This window comes from Micropterus salmoides, unplaced genomic scaffold, assembly GCF_014851395.1.
Source record: "Micropterus salmoides isolate LMB-PRFRI ecotype aquatic unplaced genomic scaffold, ASM1485139v1 Ms_hic_scaffold_14, whole genome shotgun sequence".
NCBI lineage: Eukaryota > Metazoa > Chordata > Actinopteri > Centrarchiformes > Centrarchidae > Micropterus > Micropterus salmoides.
The window spans coordinates 13,203,285-13,223,091 of NW_024040485.1; the positions used below are offsets into that span (position 1 = coordinate 13,203,285).

The following is a 19,807-nucleotide window of genomic DNA, read 5'->3' on the forward strand; positions in this document are numbered from 1 at the left end:
AGGAGCTGTCCTCACCAGCTCAACAGTTGGCTTGAGGACCAAAACTACTCACTACAGCCTCTAAGGGAGGTTCAGAGAAAGAATTTGAAGAGAAAGCTAGCAAGTTGGAAACAGTGATCCGGGAAAGAGAGGGAAATAGAGTCTCTTCTTTATAGAGGTAACAGTTAAAATGCATAGCAGCAAGTGATTCTTTCTCTTTTTGCCATCAGCCAATGCTAAAGCACGAGTGCTCACTCGGTTAGAAGTACATTGTGAAAACCAAATACTAAACTACAAAAGTAGGGTGTCAGAATAATCAAAGTGACGGATGAATTTTGTGCACTAGACTTGCTTTCATAACAGTCAGTGTTACTGGGATTAAGGGAAAGGAGATAAACAATCAATGCTGCCCCTTGCATGAGTGTATGTGTGTTTAGGTCTGTATTCACTCCTGCATGTCCAGACAAGACCCCGGTGACACGTGGAGAGGTGTAAAATTATTAATACAGGGGTAAACATGAAGTTAGTGAACTTACAACAGTTTCCCTTTTAACTCAACATAAATGTGGAAAAGGCGATAGAAATAACCACTCGTGAGATGCACCACTAAAAAATATATGGGCAATAAAAAACACTGTGTTCAACTTGGAGACAAGAAGATGGATTGTGAATGCGACGAAAAGTAAATATATGTACTCCCTACGTTTTATCACTATTCAGTTACATCCACATGTGTGAAAAGTCTTATTTTTGGGTGGGTTTCTGTGCTTCTGTGTTTTGTGTCCTTATTTAGAAATTCCCTACGAGGGAGGTATTATAATTCAGTTCTTTTTCCCCATTCATGTGGGTATTAATATGCATATGTCATTATGACTACAGGATGTTTAGCATACGCTTACAAATAAGTTCATCCATTTTAAGCGAATGTGATTAGTCAAACCTTTAGAGGCCACAGAGACATGAATAAGGTAATCAGGTTGTCTGTATACTCTGACATTATTGTATTATTCAGTGCGGGTCAGCAAAACACAATCTAGAAATGGCTTCTGAGCTCCTGCACATAAAAAGATTATGATTTGAAAACACAAAATCCTCTCTCTTTGGAAGATCCATTTGGCAAATTTCGAAGACAAGGCAGCCAAGCATTTGTGAAGCCACTGTCCATTTCAGCCAACAGCTAAATAGAAGATAGTACAAATGAATCAAAATGGATGCAATGATTAAAACATGCCATATCTAGTAGTGGGAATAGGAGTTTAGAAAGTATGATTGACTGATTCAAATGACTTAATTAGTAAGATTTTTAACATGTCTACCATGATGAAAAAAAACAAAACAAACACAATCAAAACAATGTATCAGTGATGCAAACAAAGAAATAAAATACATAAGCAAGGCATCAATAAAGCAAAATATAAAAAGGGCTAAAGCAGATATTTTGGAAAAGAACTAAAACAGAAGAAAAGAAAGGAGGAAAAAAGGGGGGAATTAAAAGGGAACGTGTGGAAGATTCACTCACTAAGGTCATCATCATCATCATCATCATCATCATCATCATCATCATCATCGGCATCATCCTCCATACCTTTCCCTCCACAGCAGAGAACGAAAGGGGTGCGGCGTTCCACCACAGCCCGACACTGTACGCACTTCTTCATGAGGCTGGCACAGTCTGGTGACAAAAAAACCCACATGTTGTTCAGACCTGGATGCAAAGTCAACTTTATATAGAATATGTTTCCACCCCTCCCTCCAAATCTGAGTAACAGGTGTAAATGTTTATAATGTTGAAATATGTGTAACTTACTCTCACAAGCGCACATGTGACCACAGGGCTGGAACAACACAGCTGCCTTTTTGTCAGAGCAGACTACACACTCCTCAATCTGTGGAGGGACAACAAAAAAAGGGTTAAAAACATTTGTTTTGCATGTACTTCTGGGTAAAAATAGATAGTAGTAATGCTTCTGATACCTTGGTTCTTGACTGGACCTGATCCTTGCAGATGAGACACTTCTTGACGCGAGGCGAGCAGAGTGAACAGGTGGCGATGTGTCCACAGGGCCCGAACAGAGTGTCTCTCTTCATGTCTGAACACACCATACACTCCTCCAGCGACTCAATGTTGCTGTTCAGGGACGGGCTGCGGGTGCCGACCTGGCCACTGGAACATTGAGAGTAAAAACCAGTGTGTGAGAGCAGAGGAGATTACAAGCAAAGACAGGCTGACAGAGAACAAAGAAAATTGGGGGAGGCTGAGAGAGACTAAAAAAAGGAACAGGAGGAGGAAAAGGCAAGAAAAGGAAACAAAGCCCTACATGAAACATTTTTAGCAATGAAAGGAAATCAATGAGGTCGTCTGATGATTTTCCTGAGATGGTGTTCTCTTCCTTTTTACGCTTTTAGGTGTTGTTACAGTCACTGTGTATCCATAAACATAATTAAACACATCATTCCTGTAAGTTCATCCTTTTCATCTCTACGTGTAACAAGGGTTTCCTGCCAGTTTAAAGACTTTTCGGAAGCATTGTAATGTCAGTTTGATGGACGGTTTAAGTGCTATTTGGCCACATAAATGTAAATAAAATAGAACATTTGATGATATGACCAGACATCCACAAAAAAAAAGTGATGATATGACCAGACATCCACAAAAAAAAGTGATGCATAAAATGCCAATTTGTGGTTTTAGAGGGGTTTAAATGCCAGACTCAAGAGACACCAGGAAGCCACCGCTCCCAGTGAAAAATCAGTCCAGCAAACCATCCAAAAAAACAAAAACGAACATTTTCTTCACCTCCGTTTTTTGTACAGACTAAACAAACAAGACATAATGTGTTAATTATTGAGCTTTAAGAGGTGCTGGTAGGCAGATTTTTTTTTTAACCTTTGGACAGTGCAGACATTACATTTAATTAATTTGGCAGATGAGAGAATACACTAGCATCCCCCTTCACGCTAAAGTAAGCTATCTGTCTCCTGGCTCCAGGCTTTATACTTAACAGACAGACATGAGCGTGGTATTGATCTTCCCATCTAACTCTAGCCAAAATGTCAAACTATTCCTTTCAAGGGATCTTTACCTGCTCTTCTCTTTGTGGCATTTAGCCAGAGCTTTGCAGAGGCTGGGGTCCGGACACAGGTCTAGAGGGGACTGGCCCTTCTTGTTACGAATGGTCAGGTCCGCTCCGTTAGCTGCAAGGAAGCAGGCAATGGATGCTGCACTCTTCTTTTCTGCCCCCTGAGTGCCCAAGCCCATGATTAACTACAGGGAGCCAGACAGAAACACAAAAACACATAAAACATCAAGCATTTGACTTTTGACACAAAAGATTGTTTTCAATTTGAATCCAGTGGGAAACAGTGTCCCGTCTCTACCTTACATGCTGGCACTCAAACCATGAATGTACAGAATAAAGAGTGGGAAGTGTAAGGAGTCCTGAGTTTAATATCATTCAGTTGGTTTAAATTCAGATGAATTATGTCGAAGTGGTATCAGATCACCACTAATTACGCAATCAAAGACTTGCCTTAAGGAACTGTCAGGCAGTGTAACCCCCTCACCCCCCACCCAAAATCTCATTAACTGTCCCGTCTCTCTCTTCCTCCTCCAGCTCATCACCTCACCAAAGTCTACTGCAACTCAAAGTCTTTCTCTCTAGCAATTTGGGCCTTCCATGTCTGATTGTCTTCAACCAGTAGCTTTTACATCTCTGCTGATGAAGCCACCGGGCCGGCTAATTCAATTCTCGTCTTGGGAGGGGGGTGGTGGGGGTTCAACTGCACATATCTCAATTAGGCCTGCTGTCTACCTGTTCTGCTCCTCAGCTGGGGAACCAGTGAGGACAGGAAGGGGCATAGAAAAAAAAAAAAAGTGGGAGGAAGACAAAAGGTCTGCAGCTGCAGCAACGCCTTGTAGCCTTAAACTCATCCCAGTAGGGATTAGTGATGTGGTGTTAACATGAAGGGGGTTCAGGTCTGACATGCCCTTCTACAGAGGGACAAACTCATTCAGGCTGGTAAAGAGGCTTAAGTGGGCAGGTTGACTGCTCCGTGATAGTGTCAGGCTGCTGTCTGTATGATGGACCAGTGCAGACTGGCTGTCCTGTGATTCAGATGACGGGGGACTAAGGAGCACGAAGCTTCCTGTCTGAATTGTGATCGGTCATCATTTTTCACACATCGGGGAGTGGTTCAGATACAGGTGTGTATACTGGTCCTACAGAATGCTGCCAGCAAAATCCTAAGTATAACGCCCAAAATCAGAAATGCTAAATGCCGTGATTTCATGATCATACAGAGGATTTCTCTAACTTTGGTATCTTTCACAGCCCAAATACACAGAGCTGAATTAGAGACTACAATAAGTCTTGTTTGCCTGATGTTAGTCAGAAAGGGTCAATGTGAGTTAGCCAACCTCAATTACAACACCTCTTAACAAAGATCTTATACTGTTAAGCTTTGGTATGACAAGATAACCATGGGTTTGTATTACTATATGGTTACACCAGAGTTATTAGAGGAATTACTAGAATCACGGTAATGACTTCTTGCCATGAATGCTGCTCTTCAGTCTCAGATACATAACAAAATTGCCGGTGTAAATGTTGCGGCAAGTTGCAACAGGTGTATTATTATGTCTCTCACACAGAGCTGTGTTAAAGTGAACTATCCCTAGGTGTGCACATGTCAGCCCTGCACTACATTGGTGCCTTGTCTGGGATGTTTCTCAGTGTTCTGTCCAATTTATACAGAGTTAGACTCAAGAGTCTCTTGATCAGAAAAAAATGGTATAAAATATGGATGGCATGTTTTTTAAAACTTTAAACTGAGCATTTTATGAGAGAGCCATGAATGGCACAAAAAGTTGTTGCATTTTTATGTCAACACCTAAATATGGTGATGCTTTATGATATCTCAAGAAACCTTGACCCAAGTAAATTACTGTAATCTAGGAGGAACGGTGAGGTTAATAATAGATGTATATGTACTGTGTTCTTGGAGGGTTCCCATGGCTCCACTTTGCTGACGTCCTGCATGTCTTGGAGCTGTCGCAACTGGGACAGTGTGTGGTGACGCAGTGCCTCGTGAAGTGGTGTGTCCCCGTCCTTGTCCTGCACATCAAGCTTGGCCTCTGCCCGCACCAGCAACTGTCAGGAAAAACACATAAATAAACAGTCACACAAACAGGCAGTCAAACAGAAACCCCAGAGACAACCACAAAACAATTTTGATTTTATGCTACAATGCAAATGCCACAGCACTGATTTATAAGGCTGCTGCGTAACTGCATCAGTGTTGTATTCCCCAGTTATGGAGTGCATTTTTTCTTGAGTCCACAAGATGGCAACACAGCAATCTCAATCTAACACTACGCCAAATGACTAACCAAGACACTGCCTCAAAGAGCATTTTTCCCTTACACAGCATCAATCTGAAGCAGGACCTCATTCAACTGCAGGACATCCACCAGTATAAATTCAATGTGGGGATGCACCGGTGTTCTTTTACTCCCTTTTATGTATAGTCCACCATGAGGGACTAAGAGAGAGATAACTAAAAACAGGTTCTTCAGTTTGTGGTGGAAGTAAAAGGGGAAAAGAGAAGTAAAAATGATAAAAGGCATAAGAAAAATTATTTACAAAAACCCACTAACCCGGACTATCTGGGTGTGTTGACGCTCCACTGCCAGATGTAATGCCGTCTGCTGGTTGACGTTCTGGATGTCTAAGCTGGCACTGCCCTGGGAAGCGGGAACAGGTGAGGAGCAAACACACAAAATAAACATATGGGCATTTGTGCATACATTAACAACCCACCATAATCAATCACACACACATGCGCACGTAGTTGTGACAGAAAAGTGACAAATGTAGACAAAAAGAAACAGGAAAGAAAAGTGTAAAATAAGTAAATTATTTGTTCAGCACGTGAAAGATTTTAACAACCATTCTGGCTTTATGTGCCATGACAGAACCTTCCTTCCTTCAACCCCACAGACCGACTGAGTAGTATCACCTAGGGGGTTGGAAAAAAACACATCCTACAATAACGCCGCATGTGATTGTCATTTCCAATTGCGAACACCTCAGCTGAGGAGATGTGGAGGGAAGATAAGCATTGTGATCAGGCAGTGTGTGAAATCCCCAAGTAATACGACTGACTGACTGGCTGGCAGAGAATCTGCAGTGCACCTTGTAGTGTGGTGCAATGTCTGAATAGAAAGCTGAGCCATCACTGCGAACCAGCCCATTGCAGGGACTTGAGAAAAAGGCCATCCCAGCTTAAAGGTAGCTTGCATAGCAAGCGTTCATGCGTTGGAATGTGGCAGCAACATTGCTGCCTTGCACCATATCCTAATTAACCCACTTCCCACTTGGTCAGGTGACTTTTACTGTAAACTCTATGTGTTAGTCTTCAGGGAGGTGCACCTGCAATCTCAGACGGGAAGAGTGCACAAAGCTATGACTGCAGGAGGATATGAAGGCCCAACGGCACTAAAGAATACCCCTTGAGGCCCTGTGAACCGTATGGATTCAATAAAAAATATACAGCTTGCTGGCTACAGGGAGTCCAGTGGAATCTGCTCGTAATGGTCTGTAGTCAGGGAAAGCCAGGAGTGCCGGCTGAGCTGATGCAGCTAAGCTTTGGGCTACTAATTGTAAACTGAAGCGACCTCCTCTTATAGAGTATGAATAACTGCATTTGTTGCCTGTGAGTGCTGGTGTGTTATTACCTGATGCACCAAAAGCTCAGCCACTTCCACATGGTTGTTGAGGGCAGCCAGGTGCAGTGCGGTGTAACCGTCATCCTTCTTCTCATCTACGATCCAAGGCCTTGGCAGTTTGGATAGCAGCACACGCATGGCACTGCATGACAGAAAAGTCCAAGAAAGTACAGACAGTACAGTCAATTTGATAGGTCATGATGCAAAATTAATCTGTCTGTGACTGAGGGTCTCATGCACTGTGATAGCTTATAGCAGGGCACAAGCTGTTGTAAGCAAACACCTCACAGTGTCTGTGCTGCTGATACACAGCATTTTCCAATAAATTGTTTTTTGTTTTGTTTTTACAGCAGAGCGTATCCCATTTTCACACATGGGGACAAGAATACTAAATCAACCTGGGGGGTGGGAGTTGCTTTCCCAAGCAGGAGTTTTATTTACATCAAGATTTGAGCGGTACAAGAGCTGTTGGTTATTTTAGAATACCCGTCCCTCTACTCTCCTTTGAGTTAAAAAGGGAAGCCACTTCTCTCTGGATGATGCGCAAAAGTGCAGATCATTGGAAGGCAAAATGGTAATTACACAAGATTTAGCTGCATTCACTCAGTTCTCCTCCTGGGGAACAAACAGACAGGGTGGGATGGGAGAAAAATCCATTGTTTAAACAGTGCTATTTAACAGAAGTGGCCTGGTGTGGTGAAAAGAGGTAGCAAGTTCTGTGCCACTGAAGGTCATTTAGAGGATATGAGCAACAGAGAGACGTGGCTGCAAAGGCAACTGTACAAGAGGAAGGCTGAGAAGCAGTTACAGTGGCACAGTGGGGGGGGGGGAAGGTGGGCTGAGAGTCACTCCCTACAGCACCAATGAAGAAAAGCCATAACTAGTAAAAGGAAGCCCCACACATTTCTATCCCTTATTAAAGCCAAAGATCCTAAACAACTTAAGCTGTTTAATTAATCCTACTAAGTCAACTAGGTTTCATAGCATGACAGCTTTAGTTTAGTTTTGGACTCATCCATTATCTCTCTGCCCCCAACTCCTACCTCTCTTCCTACTCTTTTTGCTTCAGGGACACATCTAGGCATTTGGTACACGAGTGCATCATGACCAGTGCATCATTCAACGATACGTGATGAGAAACAAAGGCTCTTCAATAAGTGCAAATACTATGCAATATGAAAGCCATAATCCTGAAATGTTCTTTTATCTTGTCTGTTGTTAAGTACACAATGTACCTTCAATAAGCACTAGAGCAGCAATGCTGGAGGGAACTGTTCTGACCTTGATTAACCCTGAATAATCATGCAGGGCATATCTTTGAACTGCGACAAACGGAGGCAGCAGATTTTACTCTGACTCTAATATGGCTGAACAGCCCCCATGCGAGCACTGGAGTGTTTACGTACACAACAGCAAGGTAAACAGGGTCTGAAGCAGTACAGGGAGGAAATGGGCTCCAGCACAGAGCAGGAAGGCCACAGCCTGCGCAATCAATGAACACTGTTAACTATTAAGACAGAGAAAAGAAAGAAATGCAAACCAACATGCTGGCAGGCTTTCAGACTGAAGGTAATCAGGGTGGCTGGGTCCCTGCGGGTTTTTGCTAAAACCTACAGCTCGTCTCCCTGCTTCTGGGGTAATGAAAGAGAGCACCATCAGCACACCCTCTTGAGGAAAGCAGAGAAAGAGGGGCAGAGAGGCAGGGGGCAGGCAGTCAGCACCTCTGCACGGACAGAGATCCGGGGCTGGTGTACTGCTGCAGAGATGAACAGTGCAGCACACTGATCCCAGACTCCCTCACTCTCTCTCTCTACCTCTTATTGCACAGAGGCTTACGCACACACACCTGCATTGCTTGCAGCCATCTTCAACCACTTAATGCAGAGGAGCACTGCTTAAATGTGATAGCAGCCGCACCCATTCTACCTATTCTCACATTCATAATGTGTCACCTTTGTAACAAAGAATTATGTGCTTGCGTACAGTAGATTTGCCATCTCAGGGGAGACTTTTAAGTAATTTCATCCATGTCACTCCCACTGGGTAGGAGTTGAGATTTAAACAAGCAAATTATTCAAGAAAAGACCTTGCCACATCAGATTCTTGCCTGATGCTACAACATAAAACAAATTAAACATAGCACTCTTTTAGCTTAGTAAGACAGATAGAACTACAACAGTTTCCAACAGAATCAAGGGCAATTGTCCCACATCAAGCCTTTGTTCTTTTTTTTTGCCTATTTTCTTCCTCCTATTGGTGCATCATATAACATTTGTGAGATCTGGATTGGCTGGAACTGTCTCCTATATGTAGAACAACTGGCCAATAACAGCATGCCTGCTACACCTTAGGGGCAGACTGGCGCCTTCTAGTGTCAAAACCAGGCACTTGAGTGCTAGGCAGGTGTTTGCTGGTGTGGAGAGCCCCTCCAATAGAAGTCTAGATTGACAGGATCCCTACCACGCTGGGCCAAATGGGCGGACATTAATATTAATGCCCCATACTGGCAGTGCTGCATTGCAGTTAAGCAATTTGCTGTAAAGGCAGAAAACTAAGAGCGAATTAAGAACCAAGAAATAAATCCTAGTTGTTTTTTATCTCATGGGTAAGAGATGTTGGCTGTGACTGGGGTACGAGAGGAACTGTGTGTTGGCCCTTAGCGGGAGACAGAAGAAGTGAGTGAGTGTAGCCGGCTCAGGCTTCAGACCTTTTGCTGAGCAGAAGACACTGACTTGACTTGGGAGTTAACATTTAGACAATGAGAAGGAGACCGATATTTAGAATGAAGTGAGGATCTCCTTATTACAACTGAACTTTAAAACCAATGCTATGGTTTGTGTAAATTCAGAAGGACGTGCAGCTGAGGTGAGGGAATTGTAGAGGAGAGAGGGAGAACGGGAGACATGATAGAACTGGGTCACCCTGTGAGAGATCTCAAGAGTCCCTCAGGAGAGCTACACAGCGGCCTGTTGTCTTGGGCTTTAATTTGTCATTGACCAGGACGCTCTTCTGATGCCCTCAGCTCTGCCTGTGTTGGTGTTTGTCATTGTATGTAAGACAGTGAAGTGTGTGTGTGTGCACGCGTGAGTGTAGGGGTCGACAGGGCCCTTCTGCTGCCCTCGCCTGGCTGACAGCCATCTGTGTGGTGGTCAGCAGCCGTTATTACCACAGGAAGTGAGAGTCGGGGGACAATAACTTGGGTAGGACAGGGCAAAATGAGAACAGTCAACATCCAGCCGGAGATTAATGGCTGCACACAAACATATGGTTACTCTGATATAGGAGACGTGTTTGGCATACCATCATCCATTAACTAAGGCTTCAAGCTCAAGAGAGGAGATCCAAATTCTGCATCAGAAATGAGTCGCCACAAGGTGCCACCTGCCTTGGGAAAATAAAATGCTTTATAAAACTGATATTGAAAATGATCAGGCTTGCAACTGTGACAGGGTGTACATGCTCAAACAAAAAGCTTAGATGTATACCAGTGGGTACAAATACTCCATACCCAAATACCTTAGTTAATTCTTGACCTTGGAATAAAATCCCAACTCCAGGTCTACTTACTGACTTTTATCAGAGATTTCAACTATATCACACTGTCTTCATCATTGGATGAAGATATGATTTTATCCATAGCACTTTTAGGACTAAAGTGTTATTTATAAGTAAACACAGACAAAAAGTCCTAAAGGTGCGATGGATTCCATGACAACTGAAACGACTATCTGTTGCAAGCCTTTGGGAAAAAAAGCTATGAAGTTTCCAAGTCTTTGGTTGAAATGAAAATGTCTTTAGTTTCCTAACCTTATCCATGCTGCCTTTATGAAACTTAGCTGGTCACATTGTTTCATGAGGTGTGCCTATATATTACTTCCCCAGTACCAGTAGGATATTTTCCCCCTGAGGCAGAGTCCTTCCTGGAACAGCCTTTCGAGATGAGACGACTTCAGACGATACATGAGGTGTCAGCTCAACGGAGACAGGATCAATACTTTCAGGTCCTTTGAAATAGTGAAGCCTGTTCCCAACAAATCACTCACAATTGCAACACACTAACTTCCCCCTTTCCATTCTGGGCAGAGAGGCGCTCTTCATCATGTGTGAGAGGTTTGGAAGGCACAGTGTCTCTAAGTCTGTCGCAGCTGCGAGGGTTGGAGTAATAAAACTGTTCAGGACCTCACTGATCTTAAAACATGCTGCTTTGAATGGGAATGTTGGCTCACATATTGCTTATATTTAAAACTGTGCGTGTGGAAATGAAGATGGCATGACTTCCACACAAAAAGGGGAAACTTGACTGTCAAAATTCCACTGCTGTCACTAAATAACACAGATACTAGACGTGACAAATGACCTAAGTAGCGTATAATCCCCATGAAAATATAACTGGTTGAACTTCAGATCCCTTAAAGTTCGTCCTGGCCATCACTCCACCCCTAGAAGCAATTAATTACCAGTTCACTTTGTCATGGCTGTCCCACAGCTACTGGCCGACCTGCTGAGGACAGAGTAAATAAACACAGGTAGCGTCCAGGCCAGCAGTGCAGCAGAGAGCCGAGGACAAGAACCTAACTGGCTCCGCTCGATAAAAAAAGGCTTTCATTACCATGCCGTGAAGAGAATAATTTCCCCTACAATGTGACCTTCCCCTGCCTGCCTGTACCTGAGGCCCCTGAGTGAGCATGCTTTTATTAAGGACTATTTGCATAAACCGGTAAGGGGGAAGACAGAAAAGAGGTGCATTTCTATGATGTGTTGGTAATCACCATAGCTATTGCCTTGAAGGTTGTTTAGGAGATGCCAGGTGCATTTTCAAACACCTCAGGTACACTTGTCTGTCCATTTGGGAAGTGGGTGGGGACCTATAAAGGTTTAGCTTTAATTAGCCTTAAATCACCTGGTATTATGGGGCGTCCTGATTCATAGCAATTTATGAAGAAAGAGCCAGCAAGACAGTCAGAGAAGCCCAATGGCGCGTTAATGTCCCATTGGTTTGAGATGACCCAATTATTTTCCCATGGTACTCTTCCTTTGCACTTTATTCTCCTAAAAAAAAAAAAATTCAATCTCATTTCTGTACCAGCCATAATATTCATAATATACATCCTTTTACCCAAAAAGCGAAGAATGACATAAAAGATAAAGCAAGGACATGCAGATTACATTAGAATTAAGAGACACCTAAATCATGCATACTATATTGAACAATTGCTAAATACCATCATTACCTATAAAACAATCATGTAATTATTGAACATCACTTTTTCGCATGGCTTTGGTAGGTCTGGATCATAACGTAATGTGTGCATTAATTTTTTGTCTTTTGCTGACGCAAATCTGGGGACAGCTGAACAAATATTAATAAAAACTGAAGGGAAACTAACTCACAGTTGACTTAGGACTGGCATAAAGCAGTGAATACACTTTGACTGCAAATAACAAACTTGAAAGGTGACAAAACCACACAATTTGGCTACTGCATTTGACAAAGTATACAAAACGAGGGACAGAAAAAACTAAAACTGTAGCTCAAAGAAATTATCAGCCAAAGACACAAACAGACTTGAGTACACATTGACTACCTGGTAAATCCTATCATCTCAGTCATTGCACCTCAAACAAGCTGCTAACAGAGCAAAAGTCATGTCTGAGCCCATCACACTGCTCACTCTCTTTCTACTTGAAAGATGCTACAGAGATCACTACCCACTTATTCAACTGCTTCAAATGCAGCTTTTCTCTGACTGTAACACAGAAATGAATTCATTCAAACAAACCTACTTGTCAATATGTTCACTTATGTACTTTGAATCATATATATCAATACATCTCTGATGCTGTTTAACTTACTGTAAGTGTGTAATGTTTTTATTGATGGGCATGTGCACATCACATGTGTCTGAAACTGGGCTCATTAATATGCTGTACTAAAAGCAAATTGTGTTTTCTTGCCAATAATTGGATTTTATGGCCCCTGTAATTGATATGGTTTTCAAAACACCCCTTCAAAAACCTATGGGTAACACAACACATGCTCCATCTCTGTTTATCTACATTGAAAGGAGCAGAGATGCTATTGATGTAGAGACACCTGAACGTAGCTTTTACTGTGAAGCAGCTACACAAAGTGATACGTCATAGTTTGTTAGGTTCTCACCAAAGTTACAAGCCCCAGCAAATTTGTCATTTTTGGAGCATTTTCAACAACGGTTGCTTGAACCCAAGTGGACTTCAACAAAACCTCCATCCATCATCCCATGGGCTCTGGCCCGTTGGTGTCCAATGCATTCCTGACAGTCCACCTACATGTATCACAGTCTTGTGCCATCCACCTGAGTGTGTGGATATCTGTCTGGCACCAATCCTTGATGTTGTCCAGCCACTCTCAGTTGAGCACTCTTTGTGTTGAACCACCAGATCATTGTTGTTTTCAGATTTTTAGCATGAGCTCACCCACCCAACAACATTTTCCCCCGTGAAGCCAGTGTTTCATTATGACAAAGATACTAGCCATTTTGTGATTAAAAAGTCCCTATCCGTTTCTGTGAAACAAAATCTGTCTTACTCCTGCCTTGTTAAATTAATTGCAAATGCTTCCACATAGAGGTACAAAGCGGTAAATAGAGCCGGGGGATTGACTCTGGGTTTTGCAGAGCGTTGGAGAATTCAGCCGCGCTGAAGGTCCTTCGATCGACAGCCACTCAGCAGCGTGCCACACTGTCACCATATGGGCAGACAGTCTGAGAGGATCCCAAGATCTACAGTCTCGCAGCAAATCTACCACGTTAAATCACCCCCCTCTCTCCCTGGCTCGCCTCCCACTTTTCTGCCCCCACAAACACATTACACTCAACCTCACACTTTCCCCTGAAACGCTCATCTGTGTATGTTGTAGCCTGTGAGGGTCCCTTTACACACAGCAAGCGTAGTAACAGTATTGCCCCTTAAACACACAAAAAAAAACAAGGATAACACATCATCAAATTCTCTTCTACAGTAATTGGCAGAACAGTGACAAAGTGACACAAACAAGCTGCCATATTGCAGCTGATGAGTCTGACTTCTTTAGCAGATACACTTCTAGGCACACATGCAGAGGAAGAAGCTGTGGCTTAAAGAGCGGTTTGGTAATTAAAATCTATTGTTTTCAGTGGGAAATAATAGGGATCAAAGGGCCTTGTATCAGCTACTGCCTCCCCTAAGCACTGAGACAACAGGCCATATGCCCCAGAGCAGTATGGAAAATGTCTAACATCCAACTTGTTACTGGTAGGGGAATGGAGCTTGTATGAATTTACTTTACATTACCCAGATAAGGCTTCATAGAAACTTAAAATGCATTCCACAAAGATCCACGATTCTACAGGTAATGCAATGAAGGTTTTCTGCCACAGTTTTCCACATAAGCTATTCTGCCTAATCCCAATAATGTAATACTGTTTTTACAAAGAAAGTGCTGTGCCACTGTCGACTTCCTTCAGTATTCTTTGCATGTTTGGACCGTAGCATCAACACGCAAGCATGCACAAGCACACCAATTGACAGAAACAAACACAAATCCTTATCCACTTGACCTGTCATACTGCATTTACATGGGAGCTACTGACTTCAGTGTCCGTGCGGGTTACCAAGGTAACAAGGTCTGCATTATTCAACGGCTAAGCTTGGTTTAGATGTGAACATCGGCCTGAATGTGTCCCTCAGAGTACATTAGGGTTACTAATACCCCTTCTGCTGACAAAAATTGTATATGCCTGGACATGAGATAGCATGAGAGCAGCAAGTTCTGCCCACATTTGACCATACAGATCACACAGGTGAACACCATTTCAAAGCTGTTCACACAGACCCAGATATGCAAATTTGGCTCCTTACACATCTAATATTGTTAAAATGGGTCACCGCATTGTTGGTTTCACAGTGAAAATTCTAATTGGTTTTAGATGATCTAGTGTATGGCCAGGTATTCAAATGACAGATCCATTTATGATCCTTCATTTGTTTGATCTAAAAAAATACAAGACTCTCTAGTCTCTCTCTCTCTCTAGTCTCTCTCGTGTCTCTCTCTAGCCATGCTCTAAAAAAGTTAAAAAGTACAAAACAGTACAAATAAATAACAATATTCAATCATACTACGTGACCAGCTAGTTAAAAATGTACTCAGTGCCATGTTTTCTTGAGTTCTGTGTTGTGTGAAGCCATATTTACTTTACAGTAAGGTTTATTCTGATGTTTTACATGTGTTCACTCAGCTAAGAAAAATGCAGCCCGCTTCTCTGTGTTTCATTAAAAACATAAACTGAAGCGCCATCACTGATGCTAAAGTACCATCCAATGCAAAAACAAATTATATTACTTATTCCAATACATCAAATAAATAGATAAACTACATTTGTTTTTAAATGGGGGGGAGAAAATATTAAAGATGCCTGGCAGCTGCGCTGTGGAAGTATATCACCTTGCTCTGTCATATTTATTACCTGCATTGCTGAAGCACTTAAAGTGCCACAAATAAATCCTGCTCTTTCTAGGTTTGGTAAGTAGGAAAAAACATACCATCAGTGCTTATAGTGGCTTCACAATGCAAACCTTTCTTTTTGCATGCTATTGTCACTTTCCCAAAAGCTCTTTATGTCCTTGAGTCCCTTCAGTAAGGGATGCACTCCTCCCTCTCTCTCCCTCTATCCTTTGATTCCTTGTTTCCTCTCCTTCTCCTCTATCCATCCATCCATTCATCCATCCATCCATCCATCCATCGTTCCCTCCCTCTGCTACCCCCACCCCTCCCTCTCCCAACATGTGCTATAGCAGCATAGCAGCCAGGACTCAATGTTTCAGTATGCCACAGCACAGACAGAGCATTACAGCATAGCTGAGCTTATCTATTGGCTCAGAGCCACTGTTGGCCCAGCCCTAGGAAGAAGTGCAGGCTTTCTGATTGGTCACAGGGGGATTGGGGCTTGTATCAGCTTGTCCTCTGGCAGATCTGTTGGACTGGTCCCAGCTCATACAGAGGTGGACACTGGGAGGGCATCTAGGATTGTGTGACTTTTCACTTAAATCACAGTGCATGCTATTACAAACTGCTATCAAGGCTCACTGAATTGACCAGTCACTGCACCACATCTTTAATGAACACACTCTTCAGTGAGTAGTAATAAGATACAGCACCATAATGCAGAGTCTAATTGAACAACTGAAGATAATAACAGATAATACTAAGGAGACATATGTAATTACAAACAATAAATCAGCAGGGTCATTCTATCCAAAGTCCAACATACGGAAATTACCTTCCACTGTAGTCTATAAAAACTCACTAAGTTTAGTTCATCTAGAGTCCAAAGGTTATTTTGACATATCTCTGCAAACAGTTAGCTTTTAATGAGTTACAGCTGGGCTCCTGTGTATACCCTTTCTCCTGACCAAGTTCATCGTCGCCACCATCCGGAATGATCACATATTACTATATAAACATGGCAAAATTATACACAGATAAGCGCACAAACACCAACAGCCAAATAACTTTGACTAATTGACATCCCTCCTCAATTTTACCCTGTAAAACCCTCATATTGTATGTATTGTGTGTCTGTGTGTGGTATTTGTGGTGTGTATCTGCATATGATCATATGGTGACAAGGAGGTACTCATACGTTGTCCTCAGCACCTTCAACACCTTTCCCTGTCACCTGTTGGCTGGTGCATCTGGCTGTCCTCACCTGTTATAACTTCTAAAATCTGAAAAAAAATTTTTTTATTATCATAAAAGGCTAATTCAGGCTAATTATAATGATATAACCTGTGCACATGTGCATTTACTTATTAGTGGTAAACTGGATATAAATAAACATTGATCGCAAGTAGTATACAGCAGGGGTGCAAAGGTGACTGGTAGATGAAAAAAAATCCATCAGCCAAAAATATTTTTTACTGGCCAAAATAATTAATTGCATTTGTGTCACATATACATTTGCTTCTGTCCTTTTAATTAAGATAATATGGTATTATGTCAAATACAAACTTAAAAAAAGAGGCCAGAGTGAAATCTGAAACAACATTATATTATTGCTATTAAATTTACTTAAAACATAAGAATAAATTGCTTTATAAACTTACAAGATGCATTCAACTTAAATCTGATCACAGCTCACTCTTGTCATGCTTTATCACTTTCTACAATTACCTTCTTCTGGCCTCCTGGTTCTGACATGAGTCCTGGTGCCACAGCATCTGAGCTTTTGTGGGATCAACATTTTTTAAACATCCTATGGATTATTCTCCTTGATCTCTGGTGAGGACAGCAGGGCCATTAGAAGATCTGACAGTGTGTCAGACACTGACTGGACTGCCAATTACCCCGCTAAAAGCTAAAAACACTCCTTGTACAACTTTTGTAATTAGCTCCTAACACTAGCAGCTTTCACACTGCCTTATTTCACGGGGGTATTGCGCCAATCTGCCGGCTTGCTGCACTTTATAAAGGTATGGACAGATTTTATCCGCTTCTGAGCAGGGAAAGTTGGTGACAGACACGAGAAAGAAAGATGGAACAATCTGTTTTATGAAAAGCTAGAGCTGACATGCCCGCCACTGGTTCCGGTAAAGCCGGACTGCTATGTGAAAGGACACATGGGTGTGGGATAAAGGCCTTTTCACACAGGATACAGCTGCAAACTTTTGTTCAGTACGAATAAGCGAAAGCAACATAAATGCGGATATTCTTTCCACGCTGATCTCAGTATGAAACAGCCACTCTCTTACAAATCTATGCCAAATCAAACACAAGTACCATGAAAAGAACATAAACAACAACCAATGAACGCCCCTAATCCGTGTGTTACACGGTTTTAGATACCTTAGTACATCGGGGACCAATTTAAGTGAGACACACAACCAACAAGAAGGCAGTTCTGCTGCTAATTACTGTCAAATAGAAATTATATGCCAAAAATACCCCCAAAATGCCGCCAAATGGAAAATCCACCCGCATTTGGCGGATGGCGGGGTGTTAATTTCCATCCCTGTTTGGCGTGTGTGTGTGTGAGAAAATGGTCTTGCACACATATGCACCCCTGCCGTGCACAGGCGTTTGTGAGTCACTTAATGGTAACATGCGGAGCCAGTAAGGCACGGTAAAAGATCAGAGGCAGGAGAGGCAGAGGAGCTTCCCCTGCAGTAAGACTGGAGGGAACAATGGGCTGCTGGATCAGAGAGCCTGACTGCCACTGGCTTCCCCCTCCAGCACCCAGGTAGGTTGGCCCATTCATAAATCACTTTTATTTCTCCAAGCGCTCAACAGCCTCACCTCTTCAAATGATGCACTGTGTAAAGGGATGAGGAGGGAGGGGCGGGACGGGGGACAGAAGAAGGGGTGTGTGGGGGAGGGAGAGGAGAGGAACTGACGAGAGAGATAAAATAAGCACGAGGAAGAGCCAGGCTGATGGGAGAGGAGCTTGGAGATTTACTCAAAAAGCACAAACTGGACTCATTAGAAATAGCTCTAATCTCTCTAGATGTTGACTGGTGGGCAGGAACACAGAAAGGAGGAATTAAAACAAGCTGAAAGGCCGACCAAGACTTCACTAGCAGGCCTGGAGCGCAAACCCCCCCCCCCCCCCCCCCCCCCCCCCCCCAAAAAAAACAGGTCTTCATCACCATCTGAAGTGAACCAAAGTTCCTGGTACAAAACAGTCTAAACAGACCTGCCTCTCATTTCAGTAAACGCAAATGGATGAGCTCTCATCAGGACTGCCAATCATGTGAAAGACAAACACATACATTTACTAAATTTCCCTCATGATCAATAAAGTATCCATCCATCTAAAACTTTTTCATGTTACCAAGCAATCAAGCTTACTGAAATTGATCAAAAGGAAGACTAGTTCACATCAAAGTGAAAACAAATCTCTACAAATTTATCTTAATTAAGTACAAATAAAAAACAAAATAATTGATTGTACTTAGCCCCAAGTCAATATTAAGTAGAGCCACCTCTGTCAGCAATTAAAGACTTAACCCTATGTGAATAGCACCCCGATTCTTCTTTGCTAAACTGCCCAAGCTCTGTTATTCCATTCCAGTCCTGCCACAAATCACAAGCCTCCAGGGGTTGCAGCAGAGAATCATCCTCACAGCATGATGCTGCCACAACCACCACGCTTTTCTGCGACTGTGTGTGTTTCTGTTAACGTGTGGTGTTTGACTTGCACCAAATACAGCATTCACTCATTGACTAGCCAGTGGTGGGCCTTGCAGATAGACTTGTGGTTAACCATTTGTCACACATAGATTAGACATTGGTGATCTCCACTCAACATTTTATGAAACGTCTAAAAACAACTGGCTTCACTACTGATGATTTAAAAACAAAATCAGAAAAGCTCAATACTTCTGCAATGAATTCTGTTTTATATTTGTACTTAATTTAGAACAATTTGTAGAGATTTATATAGTTTGCCGCTTTTCTGTTGATCATAGTCAAAAACACTAATGTCATCACTTCATACTTCTTAAACAATAACAGGAAATAAAAAGCTTCAAATATTAAAGTTTCTACAAGAAACTTCAATTCAGCTAATTAATGCTGCAATCGTTCCCACAATGATACTTCTGAACAATGTGAAGCATTTTTAAAACATGCAAATGATTTCTCATACCAATCTGTTTTATTATATATTTTTTTAATTTTGAATGGAGATGCATCTTAAGCAGTACTCGCAGGGAGAAGAACCAATCCCACCCCTTCAATCCAGTGAAAGAAAGCACATCCATTAGTCGACTCTTTTCTTATTGATCGATTAACTGCTCAGCTAAACATTCAGCCCTGTGCTATTCATCATGGGGGAAGATGTAAGCCGTGCTGCTGAGTTTCAGGGGCAGATGGGATATCGAGATGTAATTGAGATTAAACTGGTGGGTGGCTGGAACAGGCAGGGTGGAGACCAATCGGAGGGGATACACAAAATACACAAGGGCATTGTCAGTGGAGATAGTTACAGGCCACAAAAACCTTAACCAACTGAGCAGAGATGTAATGCACACCATCAAGTTCAAATGCACGCCATGCACAGTAAGTTCACACACACAGTACATGAA

At 42.4% G+C, this 19,807-nt stretch overlaps 1 protein-coding gene across 4 annotated transcripts in view; it reads right to left on the reverse strand.

The window, feature by feature from the left end:
* The window catches only part of mib1 (MIB E3 ubiquitin protein ligase 1), a 53,079-nt gene that overhangs the window by 2,188 nt on the left and 31,084 nt on the right, over window positions 1-19,807 (reverse strand). For 2 of the 4 annotated variants that reach the window (XM_038717774.1, XM_038717773.1), the window contains exons 13-19: window positions 6,716-6,848; window positions 5,636-5,722; window positions 4,971-5,129; window positions 3,063-3,244; window positions 1,954-2,143; window positions 1,787-1,865; window positions 1,565-1,651 (exon numbers count right to left, since the gene is read on the reverse strand). In XM_038717774.1, the coding sequence (XP_038573702.1) occupies window positions 1,565-1,651; window positions 1,787-1,865; window positions 1,954-2,143; window positions 3,063-3,244; window positions 4,971-5,129; window positions 5,636-5,722; window positions 6,716-6,848 (917 nt within the window). Of the gene's footprint in view, window positions 1-1,498; window positions 1,652-1,786; window positions 1,866-1,953; window positions 2,144-3,062; window positions 3,245-4,970; window positions 5,130-5,635; window positions 5,723-6,715; window positions 6,849-19,807 lie in introns of all 4 variants that reach the window. The other 2 variants (XM_038717772.1, XM_038717771.1) reach the window with 1 other exon arrangement.